We start from the raw sequence: 18,505 nt of genomic DNA on the forward strand, positions 1-18,505 counted from the left end.
GTCAAAAATCGGAATAATCAGTGCACGTGCATGAGAGGAAGTATGAATGTAGAGGAAGCGAGATCTATGCAAAGACAGAGTGATATTAAATTTAAATATGAACAACTACCTAGGGAGAAAATTTAGCCAGTCTGCAAGCATTTGGACACACTCAAACATTGTTGAATTACTACCTGATAAAAGAAGAAGTATAAAAATTGGAAAAATTGTTTTCAGGCGTTGCCTAGTAGGTGATTTTGTTCAGCCGGATGAATCTCTCCCACGTGGTAAAGGTTTCAGCTCTTTTACTTCACAAAAGTCAACAGATGGAAGAGTTGAGGAAATGTGGATGTTCAAACATGGGCAGAATGGTGAATGTTACACAGTGTGTAAAGTGGCCACTTAAACCAGCCAATGACAGGTCATAAGCCCTGTAAATGCCTAGACTTCCATATTCCCTTCTCAAAAACGTTTTCCCTCTCTCTTGAAATAAATTTAAAAATAATTAATTTAGATTTGCTGCCTCTTTCGCACTGATTGTACCCAGCTTTTTCTTATGGTTAACTGAAATGCAAATAAATTTGCCAGTCATATTTCGCTGAAATATTATCAACAACGATGTTTTGAAATGTTTGCAAACTGGCTGGATTTCCTCCCTAGAGAGTTATTTAGATTTAAATGACAGGTAAGCCCTATAAACGCCTAGACATGCATATTCTCTTCTCAATGTTCCCTCCTCTGTTGCAACAAATTTAGATATAAACTTTAAATGATTTGCACCAGAATCTCGGGAACAGAGATTACGCTACAAGATGACATCATGACATCGTTTTTATCCAATTGGATGATTAAAGTATTTCTTTTATGATTATAAGCATCTATTTATGTTTTTATTCGGCTGGAAAAACCCAGAAACACTTCAGTAATTCACAATTACTAATCCTAAGCCATGTTTTAAAATGATCCGTTTTTTTGTTGATCGAGGAAAAAGTGTTATGTTGGTTTTACAGACATTCATTACGCCCAATGAAAGACTTATTCGCGTCATCAATTTTAATACTTAATCATAATCATCAAAATATATACAAACTTATGATAGTAACATTCATATTCATTGCTTTAGCATTCAAAAGTTATACAAATTAAAGGTCATTATTGATTTTCAATGCAAAGAATGATATAAAAATATGTTTCGATCTAACTTGCAGTTCTGCCACACATATTTATGAACACAAGTCATAAAAGGGTTTTATTTAGTTCGGTGCTCCATACACAGCAGCGGGAGATCCACCAGAAGCTGCTTCTTGGAAACCTCGTGATTGTTGAGTTAATTGAATGTTATTATGTACTGGGAGGACAAACGATGCGACGTCAATAGCAGGTCTCGGTCCATCCATAGACACTGATACCAAACGAACACCGGTAGCTCCGAAAACTGATTCAGAAGCTATGCGAGATTCTTCCCTTAAAAGAATCTGCTCAATTTCTTTTCTCACACCATCATCCAAAGGCTGGCTCGACAGATCGTTGGAAGAGATTGAAGATATTCCAATATTCTGTTGGTTGCTACTTTGTCCGGAAAAAGATGGACCGTACGATCCGGATGGAATTGAAATCGGAGCAGGAGCAGGGGCGGGAATGAAGGAGGAACCAGACTGAGAACCTGAAGAAACAGACTGAGGAAAACCGTAAGATTGGGATGGTGCAGAGATCGGAAGTGAAGCTGGTGCTAAATTAAAAGACGATCCAGAACTAGATGTTGAAATTGGTGAAATTGCGGGACCCGAACCATAAGTTTGAGATGGTATTGAAATGGGAATTGGCCGTTGTTCAAGAGCAGGGGCTGGCGCGGGTGCGAAGGATAACGAAGATCCAGAATTAGAAAAAGATGGACCGGAGGGTATAGAAATAGCTGGACCTTGTCCGTATGTCTGAGACGGCCGTGAGATAGGAATTGGTTGGGGCGCTGGTGCAGGAGCAGGTTGGAAAGACACAGAAGACCCAGACGGAATAGAAATAGATGGTCCTCCATAAGATTGAGAAGGTCTTTGAATAGGAGCAGGAAGAGGCGCAGAAGGAGGAACGTAAGAAGAGAAAGATCCAGAGTTAGATTGAGAAAATGATGGTCCTGATGGGATAGAAATGGCTGGACCAGATCCGTACGTCTGCGACGGTATTTGGATTGGAATGGGAGCAGGTGCAGCAGCAAATGAGGAGAAAGAACCAGAACTGGATTGAGAAAATGAAGGTCCTGATGGGACGGAAATTGGAGCTACCGGAATTCCATAAGAACTTGAAGGAATATGAGGGATCGGAGCTGGCACTGGGTATGAATTTTGTGATGAACCTGACGGGAACGATGGTAATGGCGCAAATTGCTGTGGTCTTGAAATTGGCGGTGCTCCGTAAGATCCTGATGGAAGCGGTAGGGGACGGATGTTCAATGACCCCTGACTGATGACGTGGCCATTGCCATGGCTGTGTCCATTACTGTGGATGTGGCCGTTTCCATGACTGTGACCATTCCCATGGCCGTTTGGCCTGAAACTTCCACCATTCGAGAAGTTTGGAAGTTGCTGCTGATTAATGGGTTGTGGCCTGTTGTAGTGGTACGGAAGCGGGGCTTCCGACGCAGCTAGGGTAGCGCATCCCAAGAGGGCAATCTAAAAATACAAGAGTCATGATGTTTATCTGTAAAATTATGATGACTAAAATTGACAGAGGATAGCGAGACAATCAATGATTGGATTTCCTGCCTAGGGAGTTATTAAGATCTTAATTTATTGCAAACGACAGCAAGGGTTTTGAATCGAGCTGTGGTCCTGTGGCTAGTATTTCGGACTCGCGGCTCAAAGGTCCGTGGCTCAAATTTCTCTCTACCCCAACTTGATTCCCATTTTCTAATAGTGAGTTATTTACAACTCGTTGCCCATTGGTTATTATTTTCTTACAGGTTCAAAATATTTCTATGACCTTTTGTTAATTTGTTTAAATTACTATTATTTACTAATAATTTCATTCACATATATGTATTTTATTGTATATGCAACTTATATGTAAAAGGCACCAAGTGCCGTTTATTTGCCTGCCTCCGTGGCGTAGCGGTCAAGACACCTGACTCACGGTCGGAAGGTTCAGGGTTCAATTACCGAACACAAAAAAATATTGAGATTTTTCTCAAGCCTGGGTGTTCTGCGCTGTAATTCACCACTGTAGTTGGGCCTCCTTGGCTTGTTAAAAAAAAATCAAAAATAAAAAAATAAAAAAAAAAATCAAAAGAACGCAAATATTCAATTTTATACAAAACACCATTTTTGAGAAGGGAAAAAGAGAACAAGAGGCTTGTGACTTGTCGTTAGCTGGCTTGAGTGGCCACTTTATACATTGTGGAACATTTACCGTTCTGTCAATGTTTAAACATCCACATTTCCTCAACTTTTTTTTGTTCCCAAAAGTCAACAGACGGAATGTCCTCAAGAATGAGGAAGTTCGGTGTTTTTTTAAAATTTATTTATATTTATTATTAGACTATCTAACAAAGCTTTGTATTTCAGGCCCCAGTTCAGAGACAACAAAATGCGGCCTCCGTGGTGTAGTGGTCAAGACGCTTGACTCACGCACGGAAGGTTCCGGGTTCGATTCCCGGTGAGAACACAAAAATTTAAATGTGATTTTTCTCAAGCCTTGGTGCTCTGTGATGTAATTTACCACTGTAATTAGGCCTCCTGGCCTGTTGTGGTGCAAAAAAAATGTAAACAAAAAAAAATGTAAAATACGGTTTATTAAAATTTGTATCATGCGAATAAACTAAAATAAATTGATATAATATGCTAATTTATTTTAACTTTGTAACTAAAAAATAACGAGCTTATTTAAAAAAAAAACACACAGCTCTTGTAGATCCAGCACATTAGCGTCATGTTTTCATTACTTCTCTTAATGTTTTTATTGTTGTTACAAAGTGATTATTATAATGTTTTAGATTCAGAATCACAATGGCAGCCAACGCGTTATTTAACACTGGTTTGGTTATTACAATTGGTCTAAGTATCGAAACACTTATTTTATTTATTTAGAATACAAACAGATAAACTGGCTTAATGTTTATTCATTTTTTAATTATTTTTTTTATTGAATATTTTTTTTTTTACAAAATACATTTTTGAAATACAAAATAGGTAAATATACAGAACATCTTATATATAACGTTTCTACCTCTCTAATAAAGTAGATACTTGTGTTTAGAGAAGGAGTTCGTTTCACTTTTTTTTTTTTTATAAACAAAGTAAATTAAAACAAAGTAAATTAAAATCAAAATTAAAAATAAACAAGGTAAATTAAAAATAAAAAATAAACATTCTTTGGTATGGAGTCTAGGAAGGGGTGAGTCTAAAATGTTTTTTAATTTTAGTTTTAAAAGTTTGATAATTTTTTATAGATTTTAAGTTTTCCGGAAGTTTATTAAAGTTTTTTTTACCTATGTACGTATAATTATTAGAAAATCTAGAGTTACTTGAATTTTGCACTTCAATTGTTTTTTCTTTAAAAGTTTGTAAGATAGAGGCTTTATTAAAAATTTCTTCAATTGTTGGTATATTAAGTTCTTCGAATACTAGTTTTGATGGGTAAGTTCTGGTAAATGACTATTGAAATAATACATTATTAATTTATTTATTTCGAGGGCCTACGCCCTTGTGACAAAGTATAAAATAATATTGAAAAAAAATTATAATGAAACAAAAAACCTTTATACAAGTAAAGAAAATATAGATATATAAAATAAAAACAGCAGAAAAAAAGATATAATAAAGGAAAATTAACTAAGAAATTATAACATAGGTGTGCAGCAAATTAACTATACATAAAGAGTTTAAATATAAAAAGTATTGATTTTAATTTGTATAAAGATAAATGTAAGTTTCCATGTTTGTTTGCTAACATGTGGAGCCGTGGGATGAGTGAGTATTTAGCATAGTTTGAACTATGCAAATCAACAGTAAAAAAGTATTTTGTCTCGTTTCACGCTGTCTCACATAAAAATTCACACAATTTAAAAGTTCGGGACTGCCAAGAACATTATTTAATAACTTGAAAAGTAGCACAAAAACAGAAATTTCCCTTCTATTAATAATACATATGAATTCTAACTGCTTCATTGACCATTTATAGTTTAGTTCTTGAATTGAAATGTTTAAAAACTTGTGTTGGATCTTCTCCACACTATTTATATGGGTAACATAATGAGGAGACCAAACTGAGGACCCATATTCTAACTGACTTCTAACTAGGGTCATGTATAATATTTTGAATGCATCAAAATACGTAAACTCTCTTGTTGTTCTGATAATAAAGCCTAGGGTTTTTGTGGCTCTATTAACCATCTCATTCAAATGGGAAATAAAAGTGTATTTATCATCAAAGATGATACCCAGATCATTTATTCTCTTTACAAGAGCTAATGTCGTATTACTGATGCTATATTGAAAAACCAATGGATTTTTGATTCGAGAAAACTGAATTACATGACACTTATCCATGTTAAGAAAGATATATACTTGTAAATAGTAAGGTCTGACATCCAATAACATGATATAATGAGCGAAAAAAGACAAAACGTCTATTCTCTGTTATTCTGAATCAAGCTTGTTAGTTATCTTCTGTACCTGTTATAAGAAGTGTTGAATATATCTATACTATTGAAATTCTTGTTAAATGTTTCACATATACGAGGGACGGTAGAATGATTCCGATGATTAGTTTTAATGTTAGAAATCTAGAAAAGATCAGACAGTCACGTTGGTCTGGAGGGGACTCGGTAAGCAAATAGATTAGTCAGTTCCGGGAAATCAAACTTATTTTTTGCGATTTTGCTAAGCAGGATTTGGGCTGCAGTTATAAACGGTATCTTCATCGATTTATGTCGAGACGATATAAAGCAAAATCAATATTTATGTACATAATAACATAGGCACTTTGAAGTTGATGTATACTTCATTAGTGAGAAGCCAGTTAGAGTATAACTCTACAATATGGACTCCATACTACAACTGTCACCAAAATTCTCTTGAAAGAGTCCAAAAAAATTCTTACGGTATATAAATTTTAGACTTAGAATCAGTCATGAATTTTTAAATTACGAGTTTTTTACTAAAAACATTATATTTGTTAAAACTTAACGATAGAAGGAAAATTATAGACCATTTAAATTTATTCAAAAATGTAAATTCAATATGGGATTGCCCTGAACTGTTATCTCTCATCAACTTCAGGGTGCCTGGAAGAATGACTAGACAGGTGCCACCGTTTTGTAGCAACAATTCACGGACAGTGTATACTTGTAATGCAGTATTAAATAGACTTTATGAACTCTGCAATAGTTATTCCCACGTATCTGATATATTTAGTGTAGGGTATTGTTCCCATAGAAAAAACCTTTTGAACTTTTTCAAAGATGGTGAATGGTAATTATATTTATTTATTCATGCATTTCATGTACAGTTTTTTGTTCACTTTGCCTAGCTGTGTGAAACAGTTTTTATGATTTTCTTGTTGTTTTACTGTAGAATGTTTTATTATTTAAACTTTATACTGAATATGCTGTATAATTATAAGGTTATTTTTTTAAATATAAATCTTGTATAATTTTTGGTTTGATTTTTTTTTATTTTTAAAATCTTGTTTTTAAAATTCATGTTTTGGAAAAAAAAAGGAAAAAAATATTAAGCCAAATATGTTAATATTATAAATGTTTGTATAAGGCAGATTTGCCGTTTATGTTAATAAAATAAAATTAAAATAAAATAATGTAAATATGTGTAAAAATTTAATATATCTTCATCGTTAACCTGTACTCGTATGTAACCGAACATCCTTATAAAAACAAATCTATACTTTTTATATTTTTCTAACCAAAAACTAAATTTTAATTTTTCGATTGCTTTAGGCACTTGCTTCGTTTCCGAAACCTTTTTTTATTGCAAGAAGCTTTATCATATTCCGGCTTGTCAGAATAATATTTTGTACAAAGGATAAATCACACAAAGATTGCAATCTCTATACGAGACTGTTTATTACATTATATTACTATTGTTTATAGAAGCAGTGAATAAGATTCATCTTGCTATTACTTGACTAAAAGTGGGTGGTTGAAGGACCTATCGCAACAGACTGGAAATAAAGTTATATTTTTATGATTCTACGTCATAATGCCAAGATATATTGAGAGATAGGAATTTGGGATTGGTCCATTTTTAAAGTAAGCCGGATATGCTTAATTTTTATTTAACCCTTATGTGTCCATAATGTTTCATGTTAACATAAGTTTCGTCAGTTTTTTCCCAAATAAAGCGAACAAGAGGATAAAACAAAACAAAAAATACAACAAAATAGCCAATAATGTATTCTTCTTCATTATTTTACAGTAAATTAGTCAATGGTTCATGGCATTTTCAGCGTACGCCGCGAAAATCATCTGTCATCATTGTTCCTTACTTATGATTTACCCAAATATTTAATTTTTAGGGCCATTTTCAACGAGTTGTAAATAACTCACTATTAGAAAATGGAATCAAGTTAGGGAAGAGTGGGATTCGAACCACGGACCTTTGGTCCGTGAGTCCGAGACACTAGCCACGGGACCACAACCCGATCAAATGATGGCCTTTAAACTTCTGAACGGGTTGATAAATATAAAAAACCAGCGGACCCGACAGACGTTGTCCTGTCCGAACGTTGGCTTGTCTGCAATTAGCTTGGATTAAAAAAAATAGATAAGTAGGTAGGTACCCAGGTACTTGTTTATTATTGAATTTCAAAACATAAAATAATTATTTTTAAGTATAGAATTCTTTTTGGCAATATCAAACTCAGCTCTTCTCACCAACAGGGGTGCACTTTAATCATGAATGCGATTTTCAAAAATATATTGAATGTCAGTTAATACTATTTTTGTTTTCCCAAAAATCCAGTTAAAGGAAACAAATGGGAAGAAATTATAAGAAATGTAAGGAAATGATCTGATTGGGATCCATAAAAAGCGAATGTTTGTAAACATTCATAAACAAACTTTTTTTAACACAAAAAAACAACATCCATCCATTTTTTTGTATATGCATTCGACAAGAACAACCTTGGTAGGTTGATGAAAAAAAGATTTATGCTTCTAACGTTTTTTGACAGATTCGATTGAAAATTTAAATATCTACGAACACGCGCAGGGCAAAGCACGCACGCGCATTTACATGTGTTTTTTTTTTTCTTTTTCATACTAGTATTTTACACGTATCTTAATTTTTTTAAATTATAAATGGTATATTCTGTAATTTATTTTTGTTCTTTAATTTTTAATCACTAACGATATATTTTCAAATTTGTATTTATGCTTCAATTTTTATTATTATCGGTATGTTTTCCAATTTATATTTTTGTTTAATTTCTTTATTACTAATGTTATATTTTATAATGTGTATTTATTTATGATTATCGGTATGTTTTCTATTTTATAAAAATTATGTCTCATTTTTTACTATTAATGACATATTTTCTAATTTATTTCTATGATTCAATTTATATTATTATTACTTGCATGTTTTCTAATTTATATTTATATTGATTTTTTCTAATGTTATTATTATTCTTTGAATTTATTAAGCATCATTTAATGAAATTTCAAAAAAAACACATGATAAAAGTAAGGTCCTTCCTAAACACTGGAATTTTCTAGCTAGTCGGAACCTGAAACAAATAAACTCTGTACATTTTAAAACTGTGAAATACATAAATAAATAAATAAAGATCTACATTTCGCTGAAAACCGCACTTAAATCGGTTAAGCCGTTTAGGAGTTCAGTGACATCACACGTACAGAAGAATGATATATTTAACGATAAATAAAATAGAAATAAATATATACATATTTATTTTTTTATAATATCAAGTTACATGTTAACAAAAAGGAAAACATAATAAAGCAATATATTTATCTATTTTTTATAATGATATTTGATAAAAAAAGTATATTGTTGAGTGTCCTCGGTATCCTCGGTAAAACTCGGTTGAGGTCAAATTATTTTTATTTTTAATCTTTGTTTATAATATGGAAAAAAAAATAAATCCCAGCATTTTGAAGCGCATAAAATTATATGTAGCAGCAACTATTTAAAAGCTAGGCAACACAGATACCTTTTTCTTCCAGAATGCAGGGCAAATTTAAGGTTATTGATGCCTGTGGGAAGAACGATTGGTCTGTTGAACAGCCTACTAAGAGAGGGCCGTAATAGTATGAATATTTTGACAAATTATAAAAAAAGATTAATTAACAGAGTATATTATTTTTTTTTATTCAAAATAAAACTCCTTTACATATTTATGGACTTATCAAGGCTTTTAAGGCTATGCCCATGTTAACACATAATAATTAACAATAACAAAAAGTACGTGGTAAAATAAATTAAATTATAATAACATTTGATGTAACAGAATAAAAATTGAGAAAAATGAAGTATAAATAATAAAGAATAAATCAATAAATGACATGAAATTATCAGATATAAGTATTAAAATATAAATTATAAAAAAATAGTTCCAGATAATATATAAAATAATGGAATCATTAAAATAAATGGAAAATAATTCAAAAACATAATTTAAAAGAAAATTGAGATATGGGTTATAAAGTAAGAAATTGAAGTAATAAATAATATGCCAAATAACAGTGAGTCCAAAATTAAATGATACGAAAATCAAATAAAACATGTGTTAAATTTTTGTTTTTAAATACCCATATTTTGCTTAAATAAACTTAATATAATGTTGGTAACATCATCGTTTCCACAGGAATTTTTTAGCACAGTCTTTTGAGAGTTAAAAAAACACGCGTACAGCGATAATACGGTTTATGTCAAGAATTTATACATGGGGTAATATTTTTATTAAATTTGTTTTCTTCTTGTATATTTTTGTAAATAAAAATATTTAAAAACAATTTTTTTGGAAACAGCACAACTCCAACTATCCGAATTAATGAGTGCCAGACGTTACCCGGATATGCATAGATCCGAAGAATTGAATTAAACTAGATTTTTTTGTAGATTTTATTTTTAAAGGAAGTTAAAGATATGTCATTAATAAAATTACAATTCAATTGATGATTACACATATTGCAGGTGGTTCTATTTAAAAATGAATTTTGAAAAGATTTAGTGGAACATTAAGAAATTTTACGCTTACTCTATAGGTTCCGTACTCCAATAGGAAGTTAAAATTTATCTTCAATTTTATCTACAAAATAAAATTAAGTTTTATATGTGAAAAATAAAATATAATACCATTTTTTTTTAAACATGTTTAATTATTACAAGTTACCGACAGAGATACTCTGGGTTACGAGGGCCGTGATTACAAACGCTATCTTCATCGATACAAATTGAGACGGTATAAACTAACATCGATATTTATGTACGAACATGTGTATGTGTATGAAAATGTGTGTATGCGTGAATGAATGAGGGAGAGGGTGTATGTGCGTGTGGGAATCAATGAGAGAGAGGGTGCGTGTGTGTGGGTGCGTAAGTATAAAAAAAATAAAACTTGTATTTATATTAAAAAGGGTAAAAGAAAGAGCTTGGTAAGACGTTTGATTATTTAATTATAATAGTAATACGGGCCCTGGACTGGCACCCGATGTCCAGGAGTGATCACCTTCATGCAACATATGATCGAAATATGCTGCATTGGTTTTTATATGGGGTCCATCACTAGGTGTGGAAAGGAAAAATGTGATGACAAAGAGCACGAATAAATTAATATAATTATAAAGAAAGTTGAAAAAGGTTTACTATTATTATTTGAATATTTAGAGGTACACTGCCCTTTAAATTATATCATCAAATTCAGTTGTGAAATTGACCCTAAACTTTGAAATGTCAACCAAATTTAAAGAAAGTTTATTATGATCTGAGAATAGGAACTACATAGGGAAAGTGGTTTTGCTGACTTTATAAATATTGACATGATTCGTTTGATGTTTCACGCCGTTACATTAAAGTCGAGAGTTTTCTAAATTTTTCTCAAACGCATGATTTTTTGTCATTCACGTGTGAATTTGAAAATCACGATTGCTTTACTTGACACTAGCGATATTTTGTATCATTTGTTACGTGTTGAACGAATAATATAAAATGATATAATGTTTGACAATATCATCATTTCATGATTCCCTTTCCGCACCCAATGGTACAAAAGGCATTGGATTGGTACACCAGTCTCAGCATATCTCGATTAATTTTGTTACACGAAGGTAAAATGATCAGTCTTACGCTTCAGGTACCAGTCCAGGAACTATGAAATATTCTAGTGTGAAAAAACCCCTTTAAATAAATATTTTATTTCAACCATGTCGGGAATCGAACCCGAGACCTCTTGCATGGTAGGGAAACGCGCTGATCATTACCACGAGGCCGAAAAAATAGTACTACTACTTAATATACTAAGATTTTTTTTTAAATTTGTGTTATTATTTTTTTTTAAAGAAATATTTGCGTTCTTATGATTTATCTAAATATTTAATTTTGAGGGCCATTTTCAACGAGTTGCAAATAACTTACTTTTGGAAAATGAGAATCAAGTTGGGGTAAAGTGGTATTTGAACCACGAACCTTTGAGCCGTGAGTCCTAGACACTAGCCACGGAACCACAACCCGATTCAAAATTTATTTCAAATATAACGTTTTATTTTTTCTTTCGCATAACTCAGGTATTCATTTACATCATTTTTATATTGTGTTCTAGTTGCAGTAATAAGAATCTATAGAAATATCACCATTAATATTATGTATATTAAACATATCATTAACATATACAATAAATAAAATAGGTCCAATTACTGTTCCTTGAGGTATCCCAAAATCTGAATAGATATTTTTATTACTAAAGGTATCATTGAGTTTAACTTTCTGTTGACGTTCTTTTGTGTAACTTTGAAACCAGGATATAACATTTCCGCAAATACCAATCTTTATTAATTTACTCATAAGTTTGTCATCAAATCAAAAGCTTTTCTTAAGTCAATTAAAATACCCAACCACTTATCACCGTCGTTAAGACTTTTATAAATGAGCTAAGTTAAATATATGCACATACATACACACACATAAACGTACGCGTAGACATACACATACACATATAAATGTATTGCAAAAACAAAAAGATCATAACAGTAGTTATAAAAGCAAAGCACATCTGTACTGTGCAGATATTAAGCCGAGACGCATGCTACCGTCGCATAAAATGATTTGGCTCCTCTACACTGACCAGCTGCTGGTCCTCTAACATACTCACAAATACCTACATGAATACATATACGACAATGTTTGATATGATAATTAAAACACTGTATATATATAAACATAAATTATAAATAGCAAACATACGACAATAATTTAGAGCTCAAATTGACTATGGTTTTGGTTAGGTGACCATCTCAAGACAGTTCTCGGGACCCAAATTCAGAAGCCATTTTTTATCCAGAAATATTATCCTTATATTATCCTTATAGAAATATTATCCCTACCAGATAATAGAGTCGCCCATTGGGACAAAAACCGTTCTATGATTAGTTTTCAGAAAACATTCACATCTCTTTCTTCATTATTGACTTAGCACGGGTCTTTGCCTTCTAGGTATTACTCAAGACAATGTTAATCTATGTAATAAATATAAACAAAATCATTCCGTAACTCAGTTCATGTCTTATTCAATTCGCTTTTGTTTAAACATCCACATTTCTTTAACTTTTGTGGAGTTTAATCAACTTATTTTCTACAAACTTTTGAACATACTTAAAAATATTGTTGATTTGTCACATATTGATTTGAGTTGAGGTCACCGCCGGAGTTTGTCAAGGTTGCGTCCTTGCACTGTTCCTATTAATATTTCTAATGGACTTTATCCCGAAGAAATCAATTCCACTGAGTAAACATCTCATCAATACAACGGGCCGTATGTACTCAGGTCGCGAATTGCAAGCGCAAACCGAAACTGTCCGTTACACATTTTTTGTTAAATTAAAAACCGGAGCAAAATTTTAGAACGTTTTTCTTACTGGCAAAAGAGCTTATGAGCTTTTTTTTAAGCGGGAGCGAGTAATTAGTACAAGATAATTTATTTATTTATTCAAATGCAAAATATTATTTTTATAACGTTGAACATATGTCAGCTCTTTAGGTAAAAACTTGTGTTGAGCTGAAATGTTTTACATAAAAATTAAGTATAATACACATTTAAAACTTGTTCATCAGATATTTTAAATAACAATGACAAATAAAGATTATATAAATATACATTTATATTAAATAACCAAAAAATTATTAAAAAAAAAAAAAAGGTTTTTTCAATAAATTGTTACTAAGAATATACAATTAAGAAAAGAAAAATACAAACGAATCAGTTAACTTATTGTGAAAAAAATATATAATTGTTAAATTAATTAATGAATAACATATTTAATGTGATAATTTATTGCAAAACTGAGAATCAAAACATATATAAGTAACATATATTTTTTTAAGTACTATTAATAATTTATATTTCAGCCTCGTGGAGTAGTGGTCAGCGCCTACCATATAAGAGGTCTCGGGCTCGATTCCCGACATGGTTGAGATGAAATACTTATTTAAAAAGGTTTTTTTACACTAGAATATTTACATTTCAGTCAAGATTGAAATGTTACTATCTAAATATTTAAATTGTTCCTTTATCCTTCTTCTTTCCTTCCCATCTCCTCTTTTCATAGTGTTCATTTATTTTTTGTAAATTATTATTTTGTTGATCTGTGTTTTTATTTTTTGTATAAAATTGTAAGATTCAATATGTCCATGTATTTATAATTTTCTCAAACTGAACGGTTTAGGTAGGTAGGAAGAAATCACCTTAAGGCAATATGCCCACCCTTATATGTATATATATTGTATATGTATATAAAGTGTCAAATAAATAAATAAATATTTCTTAGTCCCTGGACTGGCACCTGAAATGTAAGACTGATCATCTTACCTTCATGTCACAAAAATGATCGAGATTGCTGCGATTGGTGTAACAATGCAGTGCCCTTTGCACCATCAGGTGCGGAAAGGGAATGATGATGATAATGATAAATAATTTATATACATAATACCTATGTACTATTCTACCTTTATGTACAAATATCTCTATGAGGAAGTAAGCTACGGAAAATCAGATTTACAAATATTTTCTTAAACGCGGTAAAACTTAGAGCATTTTATTGCACAGCGAAGCTTCTCAAAAAAAATAATGAATTACTTTAAATGATGTCACACGTTTTTATAAATCAACCAATGATAGACTGTTGTGATAGATTTACTGTTTCCGAAAGCAAATCCGCCAATCCGGACAATTCTCCGAAGAGAACTAGTTACGTAACGTTTGGAGTAATGACAAATTTACGAAACTATAAAATGTCGTAGCGATGATAATACGATACACTTCTTTTTCTTCTCTTAGTGCGCTGTCAGGTATCCCCCAACGTTGGCAATCACTCTGGCAAAAGTCTCTGTCCTGTGCTGCCCGGAAAATCTGCTAGACAGTCCTAAAACCAGTCCACTCTCGTATATTTTGCAGCCAGGACATCTGCATTCTTCCAGCCCCTCTGTGACCCTCAATCTTGCCTTTCAAAATTAAATGAAGCTAGTGGTACTTTTCTCCACGCATTATTAGCCCCAGATATGAAATTTTACGAACTTTTATGGTGGTTAAGAGTTCTTTGTTCGTTCTAGCTCGACTTAAGACTTCTGAGTTCGTTATCAGGTCTGTCCAAGATATCTTAAGCATTCTGCGATGCAACCACATCTCAAAAGCCTCCAGCCTATTCATAGTGTTCACTTTCAGAGTCCAAGTCTCACAGCCATATAACAATACAGACCACACATAACATTTTACCAATCTTTGCCTTATTTTCAAGTTGAGATTAGCATTGCAGAAGTGGGATTTCATTTTATTAAAAGCAGCTCTTGCTGTCTCAATTCAGAATTTAATTTCTATATCTGGGTCGAGGGTTTCTTTTAAAATGTTATCGAGGTATTTAAATTTATCCACATTTAACTTGAGAGAAAATGCGGAGTAATCAAGTCGGCCAAATGTTATTCATTTTGTTGTGCCAACATACGATACAAAAATATATTTTCTTAAAATTGGTTTAGTTTGACGGTTGGTCGCAGCACGCACACGTGCAATAAAATGGGTAGCAAGTAAAAATGATTTACATATCTTTAGAAGTGGTCAATTTAATGGTCACACTTTAGATTTGTTCGTTTATTTTTATAATTATTTATTTGAAATTTTATATACATATACAATAAATATACATATAAGGGCGGGAATATTGCCTTAAGGCAATTTCTTCCTACCTACCCAAACCGTTCAGTTTGAGAAAATTATAAATATTCGGACATATCGAATCTTATAATTTTATACAAAAATTAAAAGCCAAAAAAAATAACACATACTATGGAGAGAGGAGAGAAGGTGACATTTTACAATCCGTTCTTACATTTTAAGATTACGGGGGTAAACTTATTATAAAAGCCAAAGGGCCCGAATAACTAAATGAAAAATAATACTTGAAGATACTGAAGGAATTATGAAAAAATGACCTTTTGCATTATTTGTATGTGACAAATGGGCCTGGGTGGCCTTTGACTGAATAAAAAAAATGATTAAACTGTTTTGATTTCTCTACATCGTTTTATTTATTAACAAGGTAAAGGTGTATAGATCTTACAGCCCATGTGACGAGTAATACATACGATAACATGTACCAATAAGTAAAACATCGTATATTAAAAATGCTTTTTTTCGTACGACTTTTTCATTGTACAATACAAAATTTAAAGATATAGATTACACAAACATCACTCAGTTAGATTTAAAATTTAAATTAAAAATTTTGTAACTTGGTAGACATTGTAATAATAAATATGTACATCTCCCTTCCCCTCTTTATACTGTTTTCAAGCATCTTTGTCTTAATCCCGCTCAATTTACAATAATTTACTGTTTAAAAAAAAAAAAAAATCTTTGATTATTGAAATTACGAGAAAATGAAAATAACATTTTTATATTTATAAACTTATATGTATCTATTTAATATGTAATATTTTTTCTTTACTAACTTTGTATACTTTGTATACTTTGTGTAAATCTGTTATTAGGTCTGAGTTTATACACTATATCTGTTTGTTCACTATAAATATGTATGTAGAACTGTTGATTTCCCAAATAAAGTAAAATAAAATACATCTATTATATTCCCTCATATCAGCACTTTTGCTGATCGGGAATATTTTGTACAAATGAAATATGTATTGTATTGTAATACGTATCTAATTTAATATAAAAAAGTTAAACTATGTATTTTGTCATGAATAAATTTACCTATTTATTTATTCGTACAAACACATATATATAAATTACAAAAATAAATAAATAAATTATCCCTAACTCTATGAGGCCAAAAGCCCTGTGTTGCCCCATACAACATAATGGAAAGTGGGAGAATGTACATTATTAAAATTATTACATAAACATATATTTCTTTATAATAAATCAATGCAATATCTCGTAGCAGTCTCCTACAATGGTCTCTTATCTTAAAAAAAGTCCAAAGTTGTACACCTTTCTTGAAAATGGCATTCGTTTTGGAGAGTTTAATATGTTCATCCAGGATATTGAACACTCTTGGGGTCACAAAAGAGAAATTTCTCGAGTAAAAGTCGTACATGTTTTTCGTATCAAATCATTCAAATTACAGGAAAATCTCGTACTAGCATTCTGCTGGGATCTCCACTAAATAATATATTATAGGTACAATACACGAATGAATAATCTTTGTTATGATTTTTTAAAGTATTTTACTGTCATTTTTCATTGTTATTTTAATAAAATCAATAAATAGTAAAAAAAATAAAAAAAATTTTGAAGCATTAACTTCGTGGTCAAACGTTTAACTTAATGTTACTAAATATTTGTATGTAACCACTTATTAACTTTTCCATGTCTACCGGTTTCGAGTCGCATCCGTCTCTTCGTCAGGACGCAATCAAACTAGTATGCAATCTCATATTACGCCTTCAAGCATATGGTTTCAAATCAGTACGTTGGTTTTATATTTTTGTGCAACAACATGGTGGAGGTGTATAGTGGGTTTTGCATATTAGTTTAATTCGTGTCCTGATGAAGAGACGGGTACGTCTCGAAACCGGTAGTCATAGAAAACTCGGTGAGCGGTTAAAGATAAATATTTAATAACATTTAGTCATCTTTTTTTACTCCCAAAATGCTAGGAATACTTTTACAAGTATACGTAAATGGGGCTAGGCTTCATAACGTCCATGCGCTCTGTAGCAGCAAGACATGATGTAATCTAACTTCTATCTGTTATCTGTTATTGAATTAAATTATAATTTTAAACGAGGAACTTGAATCCCAACCGTCAATGCGCAATGTAGCTGTATCACGTGTTGGAATATTGTAAAGCGCCCTTGAGGTGATTTTCAGAAAAATGGCGCTATAAACATTGTCCACAATAATAGTAGCTGCTTTAATGGGTAAATTATATCAACTATTAAATATCTTGATTTAGTAAATGGGGTCTAGAATTCCAACCGTCCATGCGCTTAGTAGCTGCAAGACTTGTTGTAATCATACTTCTGTTTTTACAAATTTATTTAGTTTTTTAAAATATCATTTAAACTCTAAACTTCATTGTCACATAAAAATAAAAAATGCAAATAGGGGCTAGATTACTTAATATGTCCATGCGCTCTGTAGCTGCAAAACGTGCTGGGATATTTATTTATTGTACCGCGCCCTTGAGGTGATTTTCACAAAAATGGCGCTATAAAAATTATCTAAATATATATATATGAGGGTACTACTTGCAAACCCATACATACGTTTTTTACACAGTACTGAGTAGAACGTATCCACCGTCTAAAAAGAGGTTTCAGTGTAATGTTATAAAGATCAATCGATCCACCCTAATTTTGCTGTGATGTGTGGATTCGTATGAGCGTGACCGGTGTAAAATCGGCCTATCACGATATTTCACATTTACTTCTGATGTAAATCAAAGGGTCACACACACTTCACGTTTCGAAAAACTGTTTGTCGTATCGTATGTAAAGAAATTATACACTTACTGCGACATATACGGAAACCATGTTTGTCAAATCTCTCGTCACCGATGCCAAAGTACTGTGGTAAGATTTGTCACACGAGGAGGTTTTATATGGCCAGACTTTTGCCATAGTTTAAAACGGTGAGGAGTCTCGTAGTCTAAGGCCAAAGTGTGTCAATGGTAATGGAAGGAGTAGATGCAAAGAAGTTAACCCCTTCGACGAAATGCCGTAGAAATACATCATTTTTAGAAACTATTATTTAAAAAAATAAAGTTGTGCTTACAAAGAATATGCTCCAATTGGAGCACAGGGCAAAGTCAGAATTATTGTGAGTG

General features: G+C 31.8%; 1 protein-coding gene across 1 annotated transcript; it reads right to left on the minus strand.

The window, feature by feature from the left end:
- Nucleotides 1-1,017: 1,017 nt before the first annotated feature.
- On the minus strand, nucleotides 1,018-18,244 carry LOC148276856 (uncharacterized). Its single transcript, XM_088233659.1, has 2 exons — nucleotides 18,192-18,244; nucleotides 1,018-2,642 (listed from the first exon to the last, which is right to left on the minus strand). Exons 1-2 carry the CDS (start codon nucleotides 18,210-18,212, stop codon nucleotides 1,233-1,235), a joined length of 1,431 nt encoding a protein of 476 aa, XP_088089785.1. The 5' UTR covers nucleotides 18,213-18,244; the 3' UTR covers nucleotides 1,018-1,232.
- Nucleotides 18,245-18,505: the final 261 nt, after the last annotated feature.

Source organism: Micrasema longulum, unplaced genomic scaffold (genome assembly GCF_059751315.1).
Source record: "Micrasema longulum isolate JH-2025_06_02 unplaced genomic scaffold, ASM5975131v1 h1tg001135l, whole genome shotgun sequence".
Taxonomy (NCBI): domain Eukaryota; kingdom Metazoa; phylum Arthropoda; class Insecta; order Trichoptera; family Brachycentridae; genus Micrasema; species Micrasema longulum.

What these genes read in the sequence shown, in the direction of transcription:
- LOC148276856 (XM_088233659.1), bottom strand. Translation starts at nt 18,212, where the DNA reads ATGGTTTCCGTATATGTCGCA. An exon ending in TGGTTTCCGTATATGTCGCA is followed by an intron (nt 2,643 to 18,191) that starts GTAAGTGTATAA and finishes TTGTATTTTTAG; the next exon opens with ATTGCCCTCTTGGGATGCGC.